The sequence below is a fragment of the Aricia agestis genome, chromosome 8, assembly GCF_905147365.1.
Source record: "Aricia agestis chromosome 8, ilAriAges1.1, whole genome shotgun sequence".
Lineage (NCBI taxonomy): Eukaryota > Metazoa > Arthropoda > Insecta > Lepidoptera > Lycaenidae > Aricia > Aricia agestis.
Window position 1 is genome coordinate 12,156,048 of NC_056413.1, and position 25,366 is coordinate 12,181,413.

The 25,366-nt window shown below is 37.6% G+C and overlaps 2 protein-coding genes across 3 annotated transcripts in view; one reads left to right on the plus strand and one right to left on the minus strand.

The window, feature by feature from the left end:
• LOC121729654 (1-acyl-sn-glycerol-3-phosphate acyltransferase alpha) overlaps window positions 1-1,130 on the minus strand; it is a 37,933-nt gene extending 36,803 nt beyond the window's left edge. The window contains exon 1 of the mRNA XM_042118234.1: window positions 1,121-1,130. The gene's annotated coding sequence lies outside the window, so the exon portion shown is untranslated. The remainder of the gene's footprint in view (window positions 1-1,120) is intronic.
• LOC121729653 (metal-response element-binding transcription factor 2) lies at window positions 132-24,808 on the plus strand. Of its 2 annotated transcripts, none has more exons than XM_042118231.1 (11): window positions 132-446; window positions 4,932-5,144; window positions 5,337-5,630; window positions 11,391-11,536; window positions 13,309-13,404; window positions 13,465-13,559; window positions 13,898-14,093; window positions 20,417-20,584; window positions 20,915-21,024; window positions 21,368-22,259; window positions 22,522-24,808. In XM_042118231.1, the coding sequence occupies exons 1-11, from the start codon at window positions 431-433 to the stop codon at window positions 22,867-22,869; spliced, it is 2,574 nt and encodes an 857-aa protein (XP_041974165.1). In that variant the 5' UTR covers window positions 132-430; the 3' UTR covers window positions 22,870-24,808. The 2 variants fall into 2 exon arrangements, with proteins under 2 accessions (XP_041974165.1, XP_041974166.1); XM_042118232.1 differs by having other exon boundaries at window positions 13,477-13,559.
• The last annotated feature ends 558 nt before the right edge of the window (window positions 24,809-25,366 follow it).

Below are 25,366 nucleotides of genomic sequence, written 5' to 3' on the forward strand. Positions count from 1 at the left end.
AAATATTATTTAAATTAATTTTCTACCTAGCAACCCTCAACCATAAATACGAACATAGACAAAGAAGAAATCAAAATCAAAAATCATAAACTATAGAAGATGCCAAAAAAATTTTACGACAGCGAGTTCTACAGGACTAGACATTTCAGTGATGAAAATTTAAATTTATTTATAATTTTATTTGATTCAATAAGTTAAGTTGTGAATAAAAATAATAAACTAAGTTTACACAATGAATTGAAATAATCACTGCCGTGTACACTGTGTTATATTTCTAAGTAATAATAGGTTACCGCGGGAAAACAGTTTCCTTTGACTACTCTAATGGCCGCAATAGCGCCAATGCTGTGGTATTTAGTATTTTAGCGTGATTTTATAATTAATAAATGAGGTGTAATGTCCGTTATTTATACCTTTGAGGAGGACTGAAATGGACATTAACGTAGGTGAGTAGTTATTTATCGATAGCAGAGTAAGATTATGTACCTATTCGTTTGCTAAGCATGTCCCTACAAATTCTCAGAAATCGTTTTTACAAAATCTGTTCAATAAGTATACATTTGCATTAAAATGCCTCCTTATAATCCTGCCTAACACATTTTTAGGGTACATGTGTTTATTTCGCCTGTAAACAATATTTAATCACATTATTTCCATACTCCTAAGCAAAGATAGGCCACACCAATCTATAACTGATGATATTCAAATAAAAATAAGGAGTTTCATTAATAATTTGTCGCTAATCTCCTTATAAAGTACATAGAGATGTTCATTCAAATTTATTGTAAGATAAGATGAAAAATAATACTATGGCTTGAAGTAGGTGCTTCAGTGCACTTTATATACATAGAAGTTGCAAAAATGTATATAGTATATGGTTGCAATAGTTCATTGAGTAAAATACATGATAACATTATAACCTGCTTGTGCTAGGAGGGCTGTGTATATTTATTTGACATACTAAACTCTGTTTCAATTCATTTTAATGTTTAAACAAACCTTAGTATTGATGGTAGTATATTGCTATTCATACTTTCCCATATTGACCATGCTATAAAGAAATACAAGATAAACAAAAACTTGACTTGGCCATCCAAGTCAAGTTTAAATTTTTGTTCACCTTTAGATTAAAAATTAATAAGAATGAAGGAGAGAGCCAAAAACACTAGCTGTAAGTAAATACATGACAACAATTGTAATTTTTGTGTCAATAATAAACTAGGTTCTAACCTAAAACCTAACTATTAGCCTTAATATTCCACAGGGACACTTTTTGAGGATAAAAAGTAGCCTATATGTCCAGTCCTCTTCAGTCAAATATTTCAGAAATATTTGATCGAACGAAGCCAGTCCTATTTAAAGCCTTAACAACTGTCATGCTAAACTTAATCAAAATCTGTCTAGTAGTTTCTGCGTGAAGAAGTAACAAACAAACCTTTTCAAGCTTTCTTCTTTACCATATTAGTGTGATGAGCTTAGGTTAAGTATATTTATTTTATCTTAATTATAATACTACAAATAGAAATGCAATAATAATTATTGATCTAAGTTGAAGTTGTCTTACTTCTTTTAATTAATTTGTTGTCGACGACAGTGTTAATTGTAACCTATATAAAATATTATGTAATATAAATAGGACCTCAATTTTTAACACACACAAAAACAGTAGGTAACATTATGTCATTGAATAATATTAATATATTTTTGTTAATTCTTGCATCAACTTTGGATATTATATTATGTAAGTATAATTATCATAATATTCAGTAGTGTAAATATAGTGTTTATTTATTTTGCAAAAAACTTTCATTCTCAAACCAAACCCAAAAGCTTATTTTAGCTAAGCTTATTTGTTTCTTTAAATAAGCTTAAAGCTTATTAGGATGCTTTCACTTTTAAGAGGGAATAGGCTAATAGGGGAGTTTAGGACAGGGAAGGGAATAGGGTAGGGGATTGGGCCTCCGATAAACTCACTCACTCGGCGAAACACAGCGCAAGCGCTGTTTCACGTCGGTTTTCTGTGAGAACGTGGTATTTTTCCGGTCGAGCCGGCCCATTCGTGCCGAAGCATGGCTCTCCCACGTAACTCCTCCCGTACTCCCACTTAACGTGTGGTTACGTAACCACGTCACTTAAAATAATTAATAATTATTTACAACTGCAACTGCTAAAACACAGTTCACAATGTGTTTAATGTATACCCCAAATTATTTTTTTAAAAGTAACATTATATTATATAATATGGGTTCCAAATGTCAGTCCCTAGGTGTGTCCTAGCCACAAAATTTTGTGTTTAGGAATCAATATTCATAACAGTATTATGTTTATACTTATTTTTATTAATATTTTTTAAAATATTGAAGTACTCGCAGCTGATTATGTCAGTATTCTGCAGTTTAAATAAACATTTTTTTTTAAATGAGTTAAGTGTCCGCATCTTAATTCGCTAGGCCCTAGCCACTTACAATTTTTAAAATTTCACGACATCATTAGAATGTACATTGAATATTATGGTGAATTTTAGAGTATGACATGAAGTTGTTCTCTGACAACACTTGCTTTGCGGCGGTCACTTTATAAATCAGTGCAAAAATGGAAGTTTGTAGGCCACCATGTGGTAATTCCAGTCACTTGTTCAATCCCTAGAGAGAGAAGTAATTTTGTTGTTTATTGATATTAAATCATATTAGACTTCATAATGTTATTTGCAACAGAATTTTAAGTTCAATTTTATTCCAAATAATCAGTCCCTAGACCGTCAGGCCCTAGCTTCTAAAGGCGCTCGGACTGATGTTTAGTATGAAAATATCAGTACCATAACAGAATATTGTTTAAGCTTTCTCAACTGAAAAAATAGAATAAACTTAAGAAAAACAATTATTGAAATTATATCAAAAGCTAAAACTCATCAAGAGCATTGGTGATACAGTTCCAGCTCTTTATATATCATATAAGAAGTTTAGACCCAGTAGTCCTAAAATAATATTATAAAATCGGCCAAGTGCGAGTCAGACTCAGAACTAACAGAAGGGTTTAAAGTTGTCAGTCCCTAGATGTCTAAATTAGCAAATTCTAAAAATCTCCTAAAATAAGGCATGAAGTGACTGGCCCTTTTAGATAAGACACAATTAATTGTTCACCTATCATGTACACTAACAGGGAATCTCATAAGTCATAACAAATTAAATGTGATGAAGACAAATTACTTACTTCCAAAAGTTGCCTCCTGTTTTTTTGTGAAAGCACCCATTAAAGAAACAAATTTTATATTAATTTACTAGCTGTTGCCCGCGACTTCGTCCGCGTGGACTTCAGTTTATAAAGCGCGATGTCAACAAAATTGGTATCAAAAGCTTTTATAAAAAACCCTGGTACCCCTTAAATCAATACAGCTGTGCAGTGTGCACACAATAAGTATTTCATATTTTTATATTAAACTTTATATTTTATGCCAAATTTTAAAGCTTATTTAGCCCCCCAATTACACAACTTTACCCATAAACTATTTATCATTGATAGGTTTAAGGTTACGTCACTGCACAGATAAAGTACTGAGTTATTTAATACCGTAGAATAGATATAACAATCGAAAAAAATAGAAACTTAAATGTAAGATGATACCACCTCTTATAGAAAGACTTTTGAGCAAGCGTCAGCGCGATGTAGAAGACGCACGGCGCCATCTATTATGAAATTTTGGAACTAACTTAATTTGAACAAATTTACGCATTTTCACCCCCTGACAACCCTTTTTTCCAGTAAAAAAGTAGCCTATGTCCTTTCTCAGGCTTTAGACTATCTGTATACAAAATTTCATTACAATCGGTTCGGTAGTTTTGGTGTTTGGCGTGAAAGCGAGACTGACGGACAGACAGACAGACAGAGATACTTTCGCATTTATAATATTAGTATAGATTATGTGCACACTGCACAGCTGTTTTTGGGTATTTTGATTAATTAAGGGCCGCGCTACACCGGAATGGCAGCGGCGAGGCGAGCACTTTCAGCGCTGACATTCCGGTGTAGCGCGGCCCTAAGAGGAGTACCACTTACCAGGGTTTTAAAAAGTTTTTAAATTTGACACAAATTTTGTTGACACCGCGCGCTATAAACTAAAGTCCACGCGGGCGAAGTCGCGGGCAACAGCTAGTAACTAATAAGTATGATTAGTTCTATGTTACAATGAAGTAAAAAATAAAATGCCATCTATTGCATCGATATATGTCTGGATTTCTTATAATATTATACATAAAATATATTTAAGATTTTTGAAATATTATTTTAATACATATCCAAGTCCCAGGAGCATTGAAAACTTTTTGTTCCGCCTGCGGGACTCGAACCCAGGACCCCCGGGATGAGCGCTGGCCACGCGCAATGCGAATTAATTTTCATCGATATTTTCATGGAAATAAGATATTTTCCCACATCAAAATGTAGCCTATGTCCTTTCTCAGACTCTAGAATAACTGTGAACAAAATTTCATTGCAATCGGTTCAGTAGTTTTGGCGTGAAAGCGAGACAGACAGACAGACAGAGATACTTTCGCATTTATAATATTAGTATGGATTAATTAAGAGTTTTTATTAAAGAAGTAGCTTTGAGTAGCATGTTCTGTGTTATTCTTTGTTATCATTACAAAAAAAAATTACCATGTATTTTTATCAAAAAGGTGTATTTAGTACACATAAACCCAAATTCAAAACATCAACAGTTGTGAAACTTTTAAATTTTTTATGTTCTTACTAAATAGAGTTAGATTTTATATGTTCTTACTATCTTTACAATATTATTTTTAGTGATATATTTCTTTCAAACCTAATCTACCTTTCAACTCACTAATAAAATACTTAAGACTATTTAGTTTAATCAATCCTTGACTTCCATTGACTATTAAAATATCTTATTATAGTGTTTTCGTTTTTCAAAGAGGTGTCAAAGCAGATATCCCTGATCGACGCACTGTTGAGCAACTTTGACAAGACAATTGCACCATGTCCTAACAAAAAGAATGAAAAAAAAGAGGAAGAAACACAGGATGCCATGCCAGACTCTACGACCAACACGGAGAAAAACACTACCAATCCCTTCCACTGTGGTGATGATGTCTTTGTCCCAAACAAAGATGGAAAATATTATTTAGGTAAGGCATTAAATGTAGCTGTTTTTGACCAATAATATCTCTAGGTTTTTCTAGGAACTTCTAGGTTTTGAGGAATATATCAAGTTATTTATTTTATGTACACTTTACTAAGTAATATTTTAGTATTGCCATCTAGTCTAGTTGCTTGTAATATAAAAACAAAATCAATGTAAATATTCTATAATATTTTAGGTACAATTGTAGAGCTAAGTACAAGCAACGACAATGATTCATGCGAAGTCGGTACGGGGGTTGCGAGGTGTCTCGTCAAGTTTGGTGATGGTACACACGCTTGGGCTCCAGTCTCCTCGCTCAAGTTGCTCAGTGTACCCCCGGTGGACGATGGACGGATTATGTGTGTGGTGTGCAAGAGGAGGGAAGGACCGGCCGCCAGCCCCGCCATTAATGCGATCATTGCATGTGACATGTGCGGCAGAGGGTACCATGCCAAATGTCATTCACCGCCCGTGGAATCGTGGATTAATGGTGAATATTTTTTTAGTATCGTAACTGTCATACTGTTTTGTCTTTATCTCTATGTTTTCCAATAAACAAACTTTTGACAGCTCTTGTATTATACAAAAATTTCGAAAATCGGTTCCCAAACGGCGGAGTAATCGTTGAACATACACAAATAAAAATAAAAAAGTATCCACAGCCGAACATATAACCTCCTCCTTTTCGGAAGTCGGTTAAAAAAAAATTTTTTTTTTTCTTCAGAGTATTATCTGCGATCAATCCACGGATTATAAGCAGATGTGGTGAGCTGATATTGGCGGTTCAGAGATTCCTACCCAGTGACAGGAACTCTACATTATTTTATTTTCCTTTATTCTCTGAATCTCTTATCAAGGTCTAGAATGTTATGACGTTTCAGTCTATTGTGACATCTTTTATTGAGAAGATTCTGAGCAAGATCGTTGGGATGGATATCCAGGCAAAGCTTGTATTTCGTGCAAGACTTTGTTATTTCCTCTTTGATGGATGGAATTTTTAAAACTTGGTGAATTTCGCTGTTACGTATAAACCAGTGTGCTTTGGAGATTATTCTCAAAATAATGTTTCGGTATCTTTGTAATATTTGTATGTTGGAGTCGGAAGCACTACCCCATAGTTGAATTCCATAAGTCCAAACGGGTTTGAGGATTGATTTGTATACTAATAATTTGTTGTTTATATTTAGTTTAGATTTTTGTCCAAGAAGCCACTTGAGATCTTTGTATTTGATGTTTAATTCATCTCTTTTAGATTTTATGTGTTGTTTCCATGTCAAGCGACGATCTAGATGAATACCTAAATATTTGACAGAGTCAGCCTGTGGGAGTGGTTCGCCGGCTAAGGTTACAGGGGGGCAATTATCCTTTCTTAAGGTGAAGGTCACGTGTGTAGACTTGGTTGCACTTGCTTTTATCCGCCACTTGCTTAACCATTTAGTCATTTCATCTAGTGCAGTCTGGAGCAGAGTTGAAGCCATGTTATGGTTTGTGTGGTTAGCCAAGATAGAACTGTCGTCTGCGTAGGTAGCCACTTTAATATGGCCTGGTGTCGGGATATCTGAGGTGAAGATAGAGTAGAGATAGGGGCCGAGGACTGATCCCTGCGGTACACCTGCTTTGATTTCATGGAAGCCAGACCTTGAGTCAGATTCTTTGACTTGAAATACTCTGTCTTTTAAGTAAGACTTGGAAAGGAAGTAATTATGAGGAAGACGCCTCTTTATTTTATATAGAAGGCCTTTGTGCCACACTTTGTCAAAAGCCTGCTGAACATCTAAGAATGCTGCCGAGCAATATTCTTTATTTTCTAAGGCAGATGATATACTGTCACAAATCCTGTGTACTTGTTCGACTGTTCCATGACCACGTCGGAAGCCAAATTGATGTTTGGGGATGATGTTACCGGCTGATAATACTGCTGATAAGCGTTTAAGAAGGAGTTTCTCAAAAATCTTTGATAAGATGGGTAATAGACTAATGGGTCTATAGGACGTAACATCATTTTTCGGTTTTCCAGGTTTGTGTACCATGATGATTTCGGCGACTTTCCATTGGTTAGGGAAGTGAGAAGTTCTTAGGATTCCATTAAACAGCGACGTTAGAAAAACTATTCCCTTGCGTGGTAGCTCTTTTAATACAGTAGGAGTAATAAGGTCAAAACCAGGAGCTGACTTTTTTTTTAAATTGCTGATTACATTTTTCAATTCTTTATGCGTAGGCTTAATTGGCAATTCCATTTGAAATGGTTGGGAAAGAGTTTTATCAATTGATGATTCATCTACATGTGGGCACGCATCGTTAGGTTGAAAGACCTCTGCTAGATGGTTTGCAAACAATTCTGCCTTATCTTTGTTCGATCTAGCCCAGCCGGAATTCTTGTTTTTCAAAGGGGGCTTAAAGTGAGTAGGCTGGTTAAAGCTTTTAGTAGCTCTCCAAAGAGAGTAGCCGGATTTCTTGTCAGGATGTAAGAATTCTACAAAGTGCTCAAATGCGTCGTTTTGTTCTTTTTCGATCAGAATCTTTAAATCAGAGCAAGCTTTATTTAATGCCCTCTTGTCTGAAGGGTGTCTACTTGTATGCCAGATTCTTCTTAGACGCCGCTTTTCTTTTACAAGTTCTTTGATTGTGGGGCTGATGTTTTTGCTATCCGATCTTGTACTGACAATTTCAGGAGTATTTTTCCATGCTGCTTCTTGAATTAGGCAGGTGATATATTTTGTGGCGGCTTCAATGTCATCCTTTGATTTTAAGGGAACATTAATTTGTAAATTGTCCGTGATGTAGTCACGAAAGTTATTCCAATCCGTCTTGTTATTGGCCAGGCTTAACTCTTTTTTAACATAAAAACGCAAGACCTCAGATTCAAGAGGACTGGGGTATGATCGGACGAACTGTCAAAACAAGAAGATATTTCCACATAATTCCTAGAGAGCCCTTTCGCAATATAGAAATCAAGCAGGTCAGGTAACCTAGTCTGATCGGTAGGCCAGTAGGTAGGCTCACCAGATGATATGGTGATTAGATTATTTGTTTCTAGGCTTTTCATAAGTTCTCTGCCCCTTGTAGTAGTTAGTCGTGATCCCCACTGAGTGTTCTTTGCATTCCAGTCCCCACCAGCAAGGAAGCGGTTAGAGAGGGATGCAAAATAAGAGTTAAACTTCGATTCGTCAATTTTGTGTCGGGGAGGGCAATAGACTGAACAATCGATAGTTTTCCCTTTTTGTCTTCAATGGTTACTGTAGTAGCTTGGATATGTTCTGTTTGATACGGAGGTTCTTCATAGTGACTGATAGTATTTTTTATGAAGATTGCAGTGCCCCCATGAGCAGTACCATCTGGGTGGTTTGTGAAGTAGCCTGTGTAGCCAGAAATTCTCACATTGGACTTCGCTGTGAGGTGAGCTTCCGATATAAGAATGACGTCGAGTTTATAGTTTTTAATTAGAAGAACAAGTTCGTTGGTGTTGGGAGATAATCCGTTAATGTTCCAAGATACAATGTTCAGGGAAGTTATTTGGTTAGTCTTTCGACGAGTTTAACTATAAGACCCATTAGGGAACTTATCTGTTGAAGGAGGGAATCAATTTTTTCAGATTGTTTTATTAGGATGCTTTCAATTACATTGTGATGTGAAGAGGTATCTGGGGGCTCATTGGTGATAGCATTTATATTGGTGCCTTGGGGGTCTGACTGACGGTGGGCTTGACTGACAACACTTGCATAGGTAAGCGGTTAGTCAGTTTTTGTCTTGTTATAAAAAGTTTTGGATATATACGCTCCATCTTTTTGTTTCTTATTGTTGTCAAGAGTTTGTGGTTCATAATTTGCTTTTGAACTTGGAGGTTTGTTAAATTTGCGCTGGTGAATCTCTTTGTAGACTTCGCAGCCTTTGTAGTTGGCCGGGTGACTGCCAAGACAGAGAGCACACTTTGCGGGGCTATTACGATCTTTTTTCGGACAGTCACTGGTTTTATGTTGGAGAGAGCATTTGACGCATCTATAAGGCCTTGTACAATAATTTTTAGTATGGCCATACTGTTGGCATCTGGTACATTGTACTACAGATTTTCTTTTTATAGGGTCTTCAATTTTTACATGTGTGTGGAAAATGTATTTAATTTCCTTAGCTTTTTTGTTGTTCATGCTAGGTTTTAAATTCACAAAAAAGGTGGACGATGCTTTCTTTTCTGGTCCGATTCTCGCGTTAATTATTTCTCCTACTATAGTGTTCCCGGTGGCTTCAATTTCTTTTATTATTTCTTCATGAGGAGTACTTGGGTGCAGATTTTTTATAACTATTCTGCAGCATCTTTCCTCTTTATGTGTAAAAGTGTGGCCTATTAGACCCTTTTCTCTAACGATTTCTGTTAATTCTTTATAAGATTCAGTTGTAGAGCAGTTAACTCGTAGTTGGTTCTTAGTAATTATTTTGAAACTGTAGTCGCTACGAGATAACTTTTCTTCGATTGTTTGTGACAGTTTTTCAACATCATCTATGCCGTATAGGATAAATGGGGGTGGTTTATAGACTTTCTTGGTGTTGAGCACCGGTTCGGTGGTGTCTACATCAGTGGTTAAGACATCAAATCGATTCTGCAGTTGAATTTCCTGTGGTGGGGAGTCAGAAGTTCGTCTCCTTTTTGTGTGTCTGATCGATGGAACACATTGCCAATCAGGGGGATTGTTCGAGTCATTGTCAGGTGAAGTCACGTCCGAGTTTGTTGTTAGAATAGGAGTTTGTTCGTTCAAAGAGACGCTCCTGGATCGGCTTACGAACATGCTTTTATGAAAAGCCTGTTGCACAAGTTTGGTTTTAGGTCTATCTGTTTTAGGATTTGTTGCATCTTTGCTGCTGTCTTCAGATAATAACGTCGGCGAGAGGTAGCCCCCCCCCCAGAATACGTGGGGCAGCCCGAACATTGTTCAGGGAAGGATTCTCCAACACTGGTAGTGTTGGTACCTTCCTGGGGTAGTTTATTTTTTAATCCCGCTTCCATATTTTTAATTGGTGTATACATTTGCCACTTCCCACATGACAAGGACACTCTTTCAGAGGGTATTTAGTCCTCTAGGCTTGTGCTAGCCTCTTCAGCTGGTTGCCCAGCTGGGGGGTTATACAGGCTACTTGACCGCCGCCTGTGACTCGGCGTTGCTGCTTGTTTAGCACCACCCAGGGAACACGTGTAGGGTGGGTCTTAGGAAAGATGGTATATCCTACGGACGCAAGCAGCATCATCCCCCAAAAATTATGATTATGTGGCAGTCTAAGGCCGTGTTTCCACTGACGTGGAGCTGGGCGGAGAGGAGCGGTGAAAAGGTGTCAGTGTTTCCACTGAAGTGGAACGGAGTGGAGTGGAATGGAGTGGAGCGGAGCATACTTTTGCAATTGATTGAATGATTAAGAGGATACAACAGGGGCTAGAGAAATGAAAAAAAAGTACGTGTAATATCTATAGCTGTCTCCCTTACCTCAAGCCTATAACGCAGAACGCGATAGAGACAACTGCAGAAAATCCATAAAATCAACGATTCGTTGTCCCCTGATTCCTTCTCCAAAACTTAACCGATTTTAGTACTTTTTTCATTAAAGATTAAAAAAAGGCTTGAGCTGTGTTCCTATGTTTTGCTTTTTTTGTATAATCTAGCCAAATCTGTTTTCTGGACGTTTGAACACAGTGGAAAATCTGGCCATTTTTTTGGGTTTTTGAACGTTCATATCTTATTTAATAATTAAATTATGAAAAAAAAGAAAACATAGGGACATTGTATTAGTGGCCGTAGATATTCAGGAAAAAAATTATAACTCTACTAGCATTATCCAGGGAGGAAACAGGGGACAACGTTTGTATGGAAAAAACCCGCACCGCTGTCCTCCGCTCTGCACCCTAATGCTCGTTGTCCTCGAGCGCACCGCATCGCCTAGTTGTATTTTTATTATGAATATCCGCTCAGCTCTGCTCCACCCCGCTCGTGCTGTTTCCATTGAGGCGGAGCGGAGATTTCGAGCATAGTGATTGGTCAATTCGGGCACCGCTAAGCTCCTCTCCGCCCAGCTCCGCGTCAATACGCGCCGCGTTACATTGCGTTACGTTTCCATTGGGAAACGCGGCCTAATTTTTTGAAATTACTATTGTCATCTTGGCTTCAGAAATACAACAGTTTATATATTACTTTATATTTCAACACTACTTGCAACCTAAGATGTAAATTTCCAAAAAATGTTATCAATAAGGTTAATTTCTTTGACGCAGGTGCGTCGTGGCATTGTAAGAGATGTGTAGACCAAAGGTACAGAGTGGCTGCAGCGGAGAACAGGGCGCTGAAGCGGTCCGACCTTATCAGGTGCAAGGGCGGCCAGCAGAGAAGGCAGCAGCAGGAGCTGACACCACCCTGTGATGTTAGTCCGTAGTCCGTTACTTAGTATAAGAGTGCATGTTCTAGGATTGTACTTTATTATTAAGGGAATCCTCCCTTTGTTATCCTTCTAATAAATCTAATATCTAATTCCCGTGTCACAGTGTTTGTGCGCAAACTCCTCCAAAACGCCTCAGCCGATTTTAATGAAATTTTGTATTGTACTATCAGAAAAGTTGATTCCTAGGCAGATGGGGGACCTACATAGTTTGGAATTGACATGACCAAATGACGATGGTCTGTCAACTGCCTAGGCATCAATTAACTTGATGGTACATTTGTTAGGCCTGAGAATAGGTTTTTATTATAGATGTGCCGACTAGTCGGTAAAGCCGACTATCCGGCCACTTTTGTAGTCGGCCAACAGTCGGCAAAAAGCGCCGACTAATCGGGTTTTTACTTTTTTGCTATTATTGAAATTACATTAAAGAAAAACCTTGATTATTATATTTTATAATGGGTTCATTTTACACTCAATCAGTGTTACACATTTTAAAATTAAATAAGTGTTTCTGAAATTACTTGCTAGTAAAGAAATTATTTTTGTAAATATAATTTTATCAAGAGAAGAAGATTTCATGTACCTACATGTAAGTAATATTTAATGAAAACTATCAGCTGAAGATATCATAGAAACAAAATAAAGTAACGTACGCGAAGTAAACATAACACGATTCGACACGTTTGCAGGCGGCGTGTGTGACTTACCCGCGAAACAGCAGTAAAAAAGCGTTACGGAAACTTTCGAAACCATGATCGGCTTGGCCGACTAGTTGGCCGATTAGTCGGCTTCTTTGCAGCCGACTAATCGGCTAGTCGGCCAATGTCATGATCGGCACATCTCTACTAAAGTACCCTATTATTATGTATTAACTTTAGGTACTTACATGAAAAAGTATAAAAAGAGATTATGATTAGTTTACTCTTTAATATGATAGTTGGATTTATTATGTACTAGCTGTTGCCCGCGACTTCGTCCGCGTGGACTTCAGTTTATAGCGCGCGATCTCAACAAAATTGGTGTCAAAAGCTTTTATAAAAAAAACCCTGGTACCCCTTAAATCAAAACAGCTGTGCAGTGTGCACATAATATTTCATTTTTTTAAATTAAACTATATTTTATGCCAAATTTTAAAGCTTATTTAGCCTCCAATTACACAACTTTACCCATAAACTATTTATCATTGATAGGTTTAAGGTTACGTCACTGTTTAATATAATATAAAGTACTGACTTATTAAATAATAACGTAAAAAAGAAATAACAATCGAAAAAAATCGAAACTCGAATGTATGATGATACCACCTCTTATAGGAAGATGTTGGGCAAGCATTAGCGCGATGTAAGAGACGCACGGCGCCATCTAGTATGAATTTTTGGAACTAACTTAATTTGAACAAATTTTCTTATTTTCACCCCCTTACAACCCTTTTTTCTAGTAAAAAAAAAGCCTGTGTCCTTTCTCAGGCTTTAGGCTATCTGTATACAAAATTTCATTACAATCGGTTCGGTAGTTTTGGCGTGAAAGCGAGACAGACAGACAGACAGAGATACTTTCGCATTTATAATATTATTATAGACTTCAATATATTTTTTTAATTCGTACATTAAGCTACTTCTCTTTTACTCGCGTACATAATAATCTATTTCTATTAGTACGCGATTTTCACGTGTAAATAAGATCAGAATCAATAGATCAATGGACGAACCTCTACCTGCTCCGTAACCGAACTTTAAAAAAAATAAACATTGCAGACAGCATCAACGACATCCTCCACAGCATCAGATGCGGGCAAGGAGCAGAATGAAGCGCACTGCTACTGCGGGGAGAAGAGCGACTGGCTCGCACAAGTATGTTTGACATCACATAATATATGATTGAAAGCCGTTTGACTCTATATTGAATAAAAGCCATCTTTCCAGATGCTCATGTGCTGCAGGTGTCTCCGATGGTTTCACCAAAGATGCGTCTCGAGTTTACAGTATCCGCTGTACGCTGGTGATAAGTAAGTTATCTAACGCCGGCTATAGACGGACATCTTGTAGTGCTACACCGACTGTAAAATGCGGTCGCCGCACGGCGATCTGCAGTTTTCATACTAAATTCATAGTCCGGGTTCTGTAGAACATTTTTTTTTACTACTATCAAGCTAATTTTTTTGTGAGTAGCTTCATTTTGATAAGACGAACAACAATTTTATTTGCGAAAATTTTAAAAGTGGTAGCTAACAGAGGTAGAAAGGGTTTAATACTTTGATTTGATGGTCCTAAGTCGGTCCTGACACTCCCGACTACCGCTATTCTAGACATGTTGTATATTACAATGTAACTTATTGTATTCCAGGTTATACATATTCTCGTGTGCGAATTGCAACAGTGGGGAAGAATACTTGCGGCGTTTGGAGTTGTGTTGGTTGGACTTGGCCCATCTAGCTTTGTATAACCTGACTGCATACAACGCTCCCAACTATTTTGACCTGGACTCCGTTATCATGCCTTACATCATGGACAATTGGCACGCCTTACAATTACCCGAAAAGGTAAGAGCTTACTATTGTGGGAATATAAAAGGTAGGCTTACTACTTCACTAATGTAGGAATATGATTATTGATTATGAATGAGCGCCTTCAGATGATCGCACATTAGTCAGCACGAACGCGCCGAATTTTAGAATTCGTTGTATGAATTAATGATGTAAAACCTCGCACATTCGTCCGCACCGTACGCGCCGCATTTCGTGTACGCGGCGCGTTCGACGCGTACGGCGCGTACGGTGCTGACAAATGTGCGGGTCACGTCGCCGTTAATTCGTGATAGTGTAGTTATTTAGTACATATATATAATTAATATGTATGTTAGTCATTAACCCTTCATTTGTGGTGAAAATTGAAAACCTAATGTGTCTGCAATACCCACAATGGAGGTGCTACGGTATACAGGGTGTAACAAAACTAAGTGATTATAATTTAGGATGTGTACGTGTTCCTTGTAGTGAGTTCACTGTGAAAGTAGCAGCGCTGAAGTAACAAATTATTTCCTTCACTTTTGTATGGGGACAGGGGAAACTCGTTACGCTGGAGCGCTTGCCCATACAAAAGTGAAAAAAATGGTCTTTCAAAGCTGCTACTTTCACAGTGAACTCACTACAAGGAACACGTCAAGTATTTCACTTAGTATTGTTACACCTAGTTTATTGTATGGGCCTACGTAGCCTGATTTAAATAAATGAATAAAAATGTGTATCAGCTTTTAAGGAGGTCTCTTGCTAAGCGAAGTGGTAGCGCGATTCTGAATTGTGGCCTCTTTATTCTGCTTCTATACACTTATGAAAATATTTATATTAAATACTAGTTTTTATTGTATAATCTTATCGATATTGCTTAAACGGAAGTGTCGTACTATCTGTCGTAAGTCCACGCCGTCGGTAATTTTATGTGCCGACATACAGTGCCGTAAATAGCTTTTTTTGCGCCCTGTGCAAGCTTATACCACCCTTGTTTTTCAACTGGCTTCCAAAAAGGAGGTTATAATGTTCGGCTGTACTTTTTTTTCTACGTTGAAAAACATCTCTGGGGCGCAGCGGGAAGTACTTATCGGGAGCAATTCGAAAGAATGAGAGTCTGCCTGGTCTACTCCCTGTGCCTGGGCACCGCTGGCACCGCCCTATTTACTGCCGACATAACTCGATTGGTCTACACTCTACATCCACTTTGATGGTTTCATTGAAACCAGGCTAGCAAGGTGTTTTTCTATAGTGGACAAGAGTGCACATTACACGAGGTCACTCTCACTTCCTTGACTCTCGATCAGTGGCGGATTTAGCAATAGGCTAAGTAGGCTGGAGCCTAGGGCGGCAGATTTAGAGGGGCGGCAAATTTAGCCCCATTTTTTTATCTTACAGAAATAAAAAATCCTACCAAAAAATTTCTTGTAAAATATTGCCGAGACGAAGGTTTACCCTGTGAAAAATATATGAGATCTCATGTAGAGCCAATTAGCTTCTGAATCTACACGGCCTAACTCTACTGACCCTAACTTAAGCAAATTCTACATACCCAGTAAATATGTAAGGTTTCGGTCGGTCGGTCGTCTCAGAAAAAAAATTAAAAAAATGTTCTTGGTGGCCGGTGGGATATAACTGTGAACTAAACTAACGTATTGAATTTAAAAGGTCAGTTATAGGGGCGGCAAAAATTGAATAGCCTACGGGCGGCAAATCTGTAAATCCGCCACTGCTCTCGATTTAAACTAATGACCGACACGACTGGACAGAGATCAGGCGCATTACCGATTTTTTACATTCCCATCTGACGATGTATGTTTCCAGTAAAGCGAATTTTTTTACAAGTTTTGATTTATATTTTAAATTGATTGTCCCATAACTTAGAAACCACATTTTTCCAACGCGGAAATCTAACCCACGGATAAATCTTTTAACACGTTTTTATAAGCTTGGTCTGTATGTATGTAACTCAGTCTAATTAATTCGAAACTTTGCGATTAAGAGCTAATGACAATACAATAAATAATTAAATTAATAAACAAGATTCGGACTCGCGCACGAAGGGTTCGGTACCATTTAAGAGCAAAATAGGCAAAAAATTGTATTAATTCTATTATTAATTATTAAAGTCCTCATACTATTACGTATTTTGTGAATATTTCAAGTGCCTACGTATAGCCATTTTTGATACAAAGCAAAAAATGCCAAAAAAATCAAGTTTGTTGTAAGGGAGCCCCCCTTCATTATTAAATTTATTTTGTTTTTAGTATTTGTTGTTAGAGCGGCAACAGAAATACTTAGCCCCAATTTCACCAACGTCTGTTAGTGCTAACAGCTTGTTAAAATGTCAAGTCTTCTCTTTCATTCATAAGAAAAACGAAAGAGGTAACGCGATACTAATTTGAGCGTTAACTTTAACAGTCGTTGGTGAAATTGGGGTTAAATCTGTGAAAATGTCAACTCTAGCTATCAGCATTCTTAAGATACAGCCTAGAGACAGACAGACGGACAGAGAGACAACGGACTCATAGTAATAGGGTCCCGTTATTACCTGCTTGCTTTTTAACCGACTTCCAAAAAACTAGGTTTTATATTCGGCTGTGGATATTTTTTTTTATTTTTTTATTTTTGTATGTTCGACCACTACCTCCCCCGTTTGTGAACCGATTTTCAAAATTTTTGTTTTGTTATATTAGGTTTCATTCCAATTTGGTCCCATTTTCACAAAAGTGGTGATCTGATGATGGGATCCATGAGTAATCGAGAGAACTCCTCAAAATTTATATGGAAACATATGGTGATTTTGGTTTCATGAGAAGCATCCTAAGCATATGCTACCAAAACGCAAGATTACTATGGTTCCGAAGATACTAAGAGAACGGATTCCTTATAGATACAAGTTAGGGGGTTTAGGCGTTGTTTTAAGAACTGAAAGCATATGCTACTATGCAAATTACATTCATCATCATCATCACTACCATGTCAGGGTCACCAATGTCACAACTCACATGGTTGTATATGGATACAACTAGCTGTTGCCCGCGACTTCGTCCGCGTGGACTTCAGTTTATAGCGCGCGGTGTCAATAAAATTGGTGTCAAAAGCTTTTTAAAACCCTGGTACCCCTTATATCAAAATACCCAAAACAGCCGTGTAGTGTGCACATAATATGATTTTTTTAATTAAACTTTTTTATACCTTTTAAAGCTTATTTAGCGGTACACAACTTAGCTGCATAATGCATTACACAACTTTAGCTTTGCCCAATAGCCAATACCCATAGGCCATAAACTATTTAGTATTTATTATTGGTAGACTGTTGTTTCTGATTTCTATGTTGGTACGTGAATAACTTACGTGAGTTATTTAATAACATGTATAACAATCGAAAGAATCGAAATATTAACTCAACATTGTACCACCTCTTATAAAAATACATATGAGCAAGCGATAGCGCGATCTAGGCGACTCTTGGTGCCATCTATTTTGAGTTTTGGAACTAACTTAATTTGACCAAATTTACGCATTTTCACCCCCTTACCTTTTCCAGTTAAAAAGTAGCCTATGTCCTTTCTCAGGCTTTAGACTATCTGTGTACAAAATTTCATTACAATCGGTTCAGTAGTTTTGGCGTGAAAGCGAGACAGACAGACAGACAGAGATACTTTCGCATTTATAATATTAGTATAGAACGTGTATAACAATCGAAAGAATCGAAAAACCTGGCTTAACATGGTACCACCTCTTATAGAAATACGCATGAGCAAGCAATAGCGCGATCTAGGGGACTCTTGGCGCCATCTATTTTGAGTTTTTGGAACTAACTTAATTTGACCAAATTTACGCATATTCACCCCCTTACAACCCCCTTTTCCAGTTAAAAAGTAGGCTATGTCCTTTCTCAGGCTTTAGACTATCTGTGTACAAAATTTCATTACAATCGGTTCAGTAGTTTTGGCGTGAAAGCGAGATAGACAGACAGACAGAGATACTTTCGCATTTATAATATTAGTATAGATATACACACAACACCATAAAATATCATCAGTCATCACGTTATGTCCTTATTTATTTGGTACATTTCAAAGCGATTTTAATACAAAAAAATATACTTAATGTTGTTTCATAGTACATACGAGGGCTGCTATTTATGTATCCGGAATTAAAAAAAGAAACAAACATATATCATTTAATATGGTTTTATTGCTTTTCAAAATATTCGCCGCGATGATCGGCACACTTTTGCATACGCTGGAACCAATTTTCATAGCACTTTTTCCATTCTGATTGAGGTATCTCCAAACGTGAATTTTGAACGCATCAACAGCCTCTTCGCGGCTCGAAAAACGTTGGCCACGTAATTTGTTCTTCGCGTATGGAAATAAAAAGAAATCTTTAGGTGCCAAATCAGGGCTGTACGGCGGATGACCAGTCAATTCGATCTTTTGACCCTCCAAAAACTGAGTTGTTTCAGCTGAGGTGTGACAGCTAGCATTGTCGTGATGTAATATGATTCTGCGTTGTCGGTTGTCCTTTCTTATTTCTTCAAAGACTTCTGGTAAACAAATGGTCGTATACCATTCAGAATTAACCGTTTTACGATTCTCTAATGGCACTGTAGCCACATGTCCATTAATTCCAAAAAAACAGGCGACCATTTGCTTCAAAGTACTTTTTGCACGAGTAACTTTTGTTGGTTTCGGCTCATCTTGGAACACCCACACCGTTGACTGTTGTTTAGTTTCGGGGTCATATGCATAGATCCAAGATTCATCACCTGTGTAGATATTATAAACGGCTTTTGACGTACCACGGTTGTATTTTTTTATCATTTTTTTACACCAATCGACACGAGCCCGTTTTTGATCGATTGTCAAGTTGTGCGGAATCCAACGCGAACATATTTTTTTTACAGCCAAATGTTCGTGTAATATCTTATGTATGCTCGTCATACTTATGCCTAAGGACGCCTCTATCTCGCGATATGTAACATGACGATCACGCATTATTAGTTCCCGCACAGCATCTATATTTTGTGGGACAACAGCTGTTTTTGGGCGACCTTCTTTATTTTCATCCGTGAGCATAGACCGCCCACGATTAAACTCACTGTACCAGTGATAAACAGTGGTTTTTGATGGTGCTTCATCTCCAAAAGTTGCGGTGAGTTGAATAAAGCACTGTTGTTGATTTAGCCCACGCCGAAAATCGTAGTAAATCATTGCACGAAAATGTTCACGCGTTAAATCCATGGCAAATAAAGACACGCAATTTTCAAAATGACGCCACAATGGAAAAATAATTGACAGTCACATGAAACAAAATGTATTCTTCAACCAAAGAGTTCTATTTTCAAATGTTGTAATTACTTTTTAAATATTGTTCTTGTAAGTGGCCAGTTCCGGATACATAAATAGCAGCCCTCGTAATATTTCAAGTACCACAAAATTGAACATAAGTAACAAATTCAACCTTTACTCCAGAGCGTAAGGCACACATTTGGGTTGGACTGAAGGAAACGGGGAACTATAGAAAAAATACTTAGAAAAAATTTTCGTCAAAATTTTAACCTCTTATAACCACCCTTTTTGAATATACCAATCGATAGGGGGCGCCAAGGGGAGCAAAAAAGCTCAGATAAACTTTTCTCAAAAATCAACCCCTGTCGAAAGACAGGCCGAAATGTGACCCTCGTTAGCACGGAGAAAATACTTAGAAAAATTTGGCTTCCTAGCTTCCTAGTTCCTAAACCTTAGCGAAATTTTTCTAAGTACTACGTCAATTAAATGTTGGTGACATGGGTTAAGGAGGATTGTTTTGGGTGAGAAAAACTCCTACTTACCGTTTCCACCGCCAGTAAACTCTCCGTTTAGAAGAAATTCGCATTTGAGATTTTCGTAATCTTCAGATAAGATCATCTGTTTTCTGATGTTTACGAACTATTTTTAAGGCATCTCAAGGCTGTGACGAGTGGGTCCAGCCACGAACACCGAAGGGGGAGGGGGGGCGCAGCCCCCCGCCAAAACAAAAACAAACACAATCTAGAAAGTCCAAAAGTAGGTTAGGTTGGAACTTAGACCACAACATCCAGATCCGTCACGACATCAAAATGATGAAGATTGAGTACAGAAATAGTTGAGGTTTAGCCGAATTCGGAAAAAGGCACTATATTAGATAGGAAAAATTATTTAATACTTTTTAGTTCATAGTATAAGGATGTTATTATTGTTTTTACCTTGGAAGTCGGTTTTAATTTTTTGTTAAAAATAATAATTAACTTGCTTTTTAGGGTTCCGTGCCCTTTGGGTATAGCATTATTTTTTTTTGGTTTTTTTTTTTGAAACTATTATTTTTTACAGATGTGGCGGACGCCGGTGAACGAGCGACGAGAGAGGATACTGACGGCGCTGACTTCCTCTCGCAAGCGGTTCAAGTGCGGGCGCGAGATGAAGAAGCGCGCCACGATATGGGGGCTCCGGTTGCGACGCCCCCCGCCCGCGCCCCTACAGCTGTCTGCCTTGGAGCAGGTGAGGTTACATCTTGTTACAAAGTTACTATGTTAACAGGTGTGCTGTTTTGTACATAAGTATTTGATTATGCGTTTTTATATAGAACAGCTTTATATAGCATCCTGTTACAATAGATGCAATGCCTATGTCAACTAAAAGATCCTAAGAGTTTTGATAACTTTTGCTTTATCTATGCCTTGTGAGTTGGGCGTGCAGTTTAAGACACCTGTGTTAGTACCACATTAGACGTATATGGTTTTAGTCATGCAAACTTGTTTCATGGTATAACTTCCTTTACTTAATATAATTTATAGAACCCCCAAAAATATATTACTTTCTCTTTCTTAGGTCAAGAAAGGTGTTCCATTGACGGATGAGTTAGTACGAGAATATGCACCAAGATTAAGGTTCTTGTCCAGGGCACCTTCACCACAAACTGTGACGTCGGTTGATGATTGGTAAGATAATATCATATTGTGTTCAATTTAATTCAGTTTATTTATTTTTGCAATTCTGGTGTACATGTTATTTTTCAAACGTTTAAGTCCTGAGTATAATAATTAATAAGTAACCTGAGTGCCTTAGTCAAAATGAGTTCGCTGGTTTGCGCCAAAATATGCAAGCGCCATGATGATGATGCACTTAGCGATATGTTATATCAAATTCCATACTTTTTCCAAATTTAACTTCGCTATCGAAACTGACGAATGTCTTAAGACTAGGGGATCTGTTCTTTTACTGCTGTATAGTTTTAATTCAATCTCAAACATTTGCCTATTTGACCGTATTGTCATGTTCCAGTTCTCAGCCCTCCAGTAGCAACAACGAGAAGAGCCACAATCACATGATCGTGCCGGTCGACGGCCACTGGCTGGGCCTCATGATGGGCAAACGGTTTCACGAAAGTCTCAACTCGAATTCAAACTCCGAAAACGATTCCACGAGTTCCTACGAGTCTGCCAAACTCACGGAATGCGAGGAGCAGCCCTCCCCCTCCGAATGCACATCCACCGCTAGAAAATCCGATGCCAAAGATGATAATTTAGAAAAAATGTCAGAAATAAACGAATCCAACGAAGTGAGCTGCGAAGTGAAACGTGTAACTACCCCCGTGCCATCAGAGGAGCTTGTACCGTGTCCTGTTCGATTAGATAAAGCAGCCAAAGAAAGCACCGACGTTAAGCCGAGCAGCGACGCGTGCAATGTAAATATTAATACGCACACGTCCAGAATAGCCACTATGAACTTAGAAGTGTCAAAACTGTCAACCAAGAACATTATCGAACATTCCAAAATAATGTCGCTCCAACACATGGACAGTGCGCCCCCGTACAATAGTAGTAGCTTTAATCACGAAATCGAGTCGTCGGGCGATGAAACGTCGAGTAGAGGGACTCTAGATGCTATCATACCCCCGCTAAAAGACTTCCAAGGAAAAAATAACCCTTTTTTAATGACAAACACGTACCCGTCCAAAATGCCGTTTTCGTCTAATATGAATATATACAACAAACAAAATGGAAGGACTAACGTTCATTCGAGGTTTTCGTTACCCAACCAGTTGCATCCGCTGATGGGACCCCTAGTCAGGCCCTTGAAACGGAAGCTGAGCGAAAAGGATATCGTCATAGGCCCGAATGGCGAAGTCAAAAGAAGAAAATATAGGCGACCGCGAAAACATTTACAATTACAGGTAAACAACCAAATATACTTAACATATTCTAGTTTATAACGCGACTCGGCCCTCGTTTTATTCAATTCTACTACTACTTAACCTTACCTTTATAATTTGTCTTTTAATACTGCGGTGGCAGTATCATAAACCCCTTACAATATTGTAAACCATTTAGGGAAAACTCATTTTACTCGAGAACTTATTACTTTTGGACCATACCGTACGACGCACCGGCTACGTCCGCCGATCGGAATTTAACTAAATTTGTTGTTATTTCCAGCTCAACAAATCGTGTCCACTGCCCGACGATACGGCTAAGACTCAACCCGCCGCCGAGGGCGACATCACGCCGCCCACGCACGTGAACTTCCACGGCCGAAGACTGAGACAGCGCCAGGAGAAGAACTACTATGAGAACGCGAGAAGGAACAACAGCTCTGCCAACAACAGCGTCAAAAGCCTCCAGCTAAGCCCCCATAAGTCGGGGGAAGACGATCCCAGGCAGTTGTCGGAGCTCAAGTCCTCAGTTCAGTCATATTTCCGCGCCGGCCGCGGATTCCGCGTACTGGCGCGACGACGGGAGCCCCAAGCACCCCCGGCCTACCTCATAGAGTGGGACACCTCCTAGCCTCTAGCATAAGGACCCGAGCGGTCGAGTAGTATTAGCCAGGTTATTATGAAGATCACTACTTGTGTAGTGTAAGGATAGACTCCTAATAGGATAAGGTGCGTCGGTACACCGAAATATTACTGTTGGTTGATTTTGAGGTATTCGTAATCGTTTACTGTTTACTGCCGACGGTATTTTGTTTTCACTTGTTGATAAGTTTACGTTATAATGAACTGAAACGATACAATAATTTATTATTACAAAACTCAAACCAAAATCATGAGGAAATCGAGAAATGAAAGAATGAATTTTGAGCTTATAGGAAATTACGAAGTCTTATAATAATTATTGTCTAGTTCTCGATTTGTACTGAGTGAAGTCTGAATGTTACGACAATCATAAGGTTGTAAACGTAGATATAAATAGCTCGCGTTATTAATTTTGTTTTTAATGGTGCAAGACTTGTGCATTAATGTTTTATCGAATGTTGAATGTTTTAGTTTTGTTTGAGACGACACTTGGGTAACAGTTATTCACTAATGAGGCTTAACTCTGTGAAGGTTGTCAAAGTTTCCACATGAAAGTTTTTGTTTTACATTCTTTACACTATGCGCTACGGTATGATATCGCAGATACAGACTTATAAGGTTGTTTAGGCGCCGAAGCAGACTCAGAACTAACGCGGCCAAATTGTAAATCGTTACTTGAGAGACACTCGTTTTACACTCGCGCCCCCATTATCGACGTGCCAAAACAACCTTGTTTCCAGTATCTACCACTTGCATTATGCATATGACTGATATTTTCTTACGGAACGAATCTTGGTAAAAGCAAGATAATGTAAATTTTAGTCTTTTGTGTTCTTATGCATTGTTAAGATGGCACGAAAAGTGATATGAATCTTCAATCGATGTTTATGTTTATACAAACATTTTCATTGTTAATGTAATTTTGTATGGTTGGGGTTAGAATGATAGACACAATTGTATACCAAATGCTTTAACGATCTATCCAAATTGAACTCATTTTGTAAATTTGGTCGGAGTAGCTGGTGTGACGTGTCCACCTGGTATGTGTATGGTAATAGTAAAAGAACCAAGATTTGTAAACGAAATAGTAGATATTGTTATGTATCTAAATTGTAACATATCTTTTGTTATTAGGGAATTGGTAAAAATTATAGGAAAAAGTAGTGTTTTTTTTTTTTTTGCTGTTAAGCTTGATGGAGTAAGTTATGTTTTAAATAATAAGGTTGAGTCCTTATTGTAATTGTTTGGAAGGTGTTTGTATGCACAATTCTAGGAGATCCTGATTGTAACAGCATTCAATAGTTATTATTATTGACATTACCCAAAAGTGGCAAAGCCAAAAATAAGGGTTATGCTTTCCTAGCTTGATTCACGGCGTTGACCTCAGTATTATGAAAAAATATATTTTTATATCATACCTACAATAAACACTGGCGAAAGCAGTGCATATACGTATAAAAATATTTTTCGATCCCGTCTGAACTTTTTGAAGTCTCTCGCCTCGACGACTGTATTATATTTAGTTCCAGAGGACTTAGGATTATATAATATGTAATCTCTTGTATATTTAATATTAAACATGAAAATACAATGATATTTTCTCACTTCATATTTAAAAAGAAAAATCTAAAATTTTGCGTGGCCAATCCGTCGAAGACATCAATATACACTTGATATAAAATAATGTACTGTAAAGTGATAGCCTTACCATAGTCATAGTATGTTTACAAAAAATACAATCTGCTCTTTTCTGGTTTTGACGAATATTTACCGCAAGACTAAGGTCATGTACTATGTCTACGTTCAGTACACTATTTTATACAAATTTGTATATTACTTAAATAATGTAATAATAAATAAGCGCTTGTCTGTCTAATTTAGGTGTACAGTATGTTCAAGGAATGTGATATATTATAATTCCAACATGATTTTGTATTTTTATTTCATGTCCAAGGTATAGACCGTTTCGACTTAGGTCTTAGACTTACCTCTGATCTCACCTGTCATAACTCATAATAAGTATAGGTATCATGTTTATAGAAAACTCAGACCCCATCACCTAAAAAGATGCCCCGAATAATTTAAGGTTTCAAGGTCCGTTGTTCTTGTTCGTCATGACTGTGTAAAGACCATTATTAATTATTTGCCGTGTTTATGTTAATAAACTATACTAATATTATAAAATATGTGAAAGTGTATCTTGTCGTGGTCTTGTCTGTCACCTCGTCACGTTTACACCGCTAACCGATATTTTAATTTGGCATGAAGACACTTAGCTACTTAAGCACAAAATGGCCACGCGATGACGGGCTAAGATAAAGTACATCTATGCTATAATACTTTATCTATGGTTTTTTTTATTGGCTTCAATTTTGGTTATTACACATTTTTCGTAAAAACATATAGTTTCTTAGTTAATTATGAAAAACCGCTTTAAGACATGTATTTTTCTCACGCAAAAACATAATCTTTGATAGGTATTTAAT

Bases quoted from the DNA above. Each gene is read 5' to 3' on its own strand.
- LOC121729653 (XM_042118231.1), top strand. The intron at 14,094-20,416 runs GTAAGAGCTTAC...TATTTTTTACAG, and splicing joins CCTTACAATTACCCGAAAAG to ATGTGGCGGACGCCGGTGAA. The intron at 20,585-20,914 runs GTGAGGTTACAT...TCTCTTTCTTAG, and splicing joins AGCTGTCTGCCTTGGAGCAG to GTCAAGAAAGGTGTTCCATT.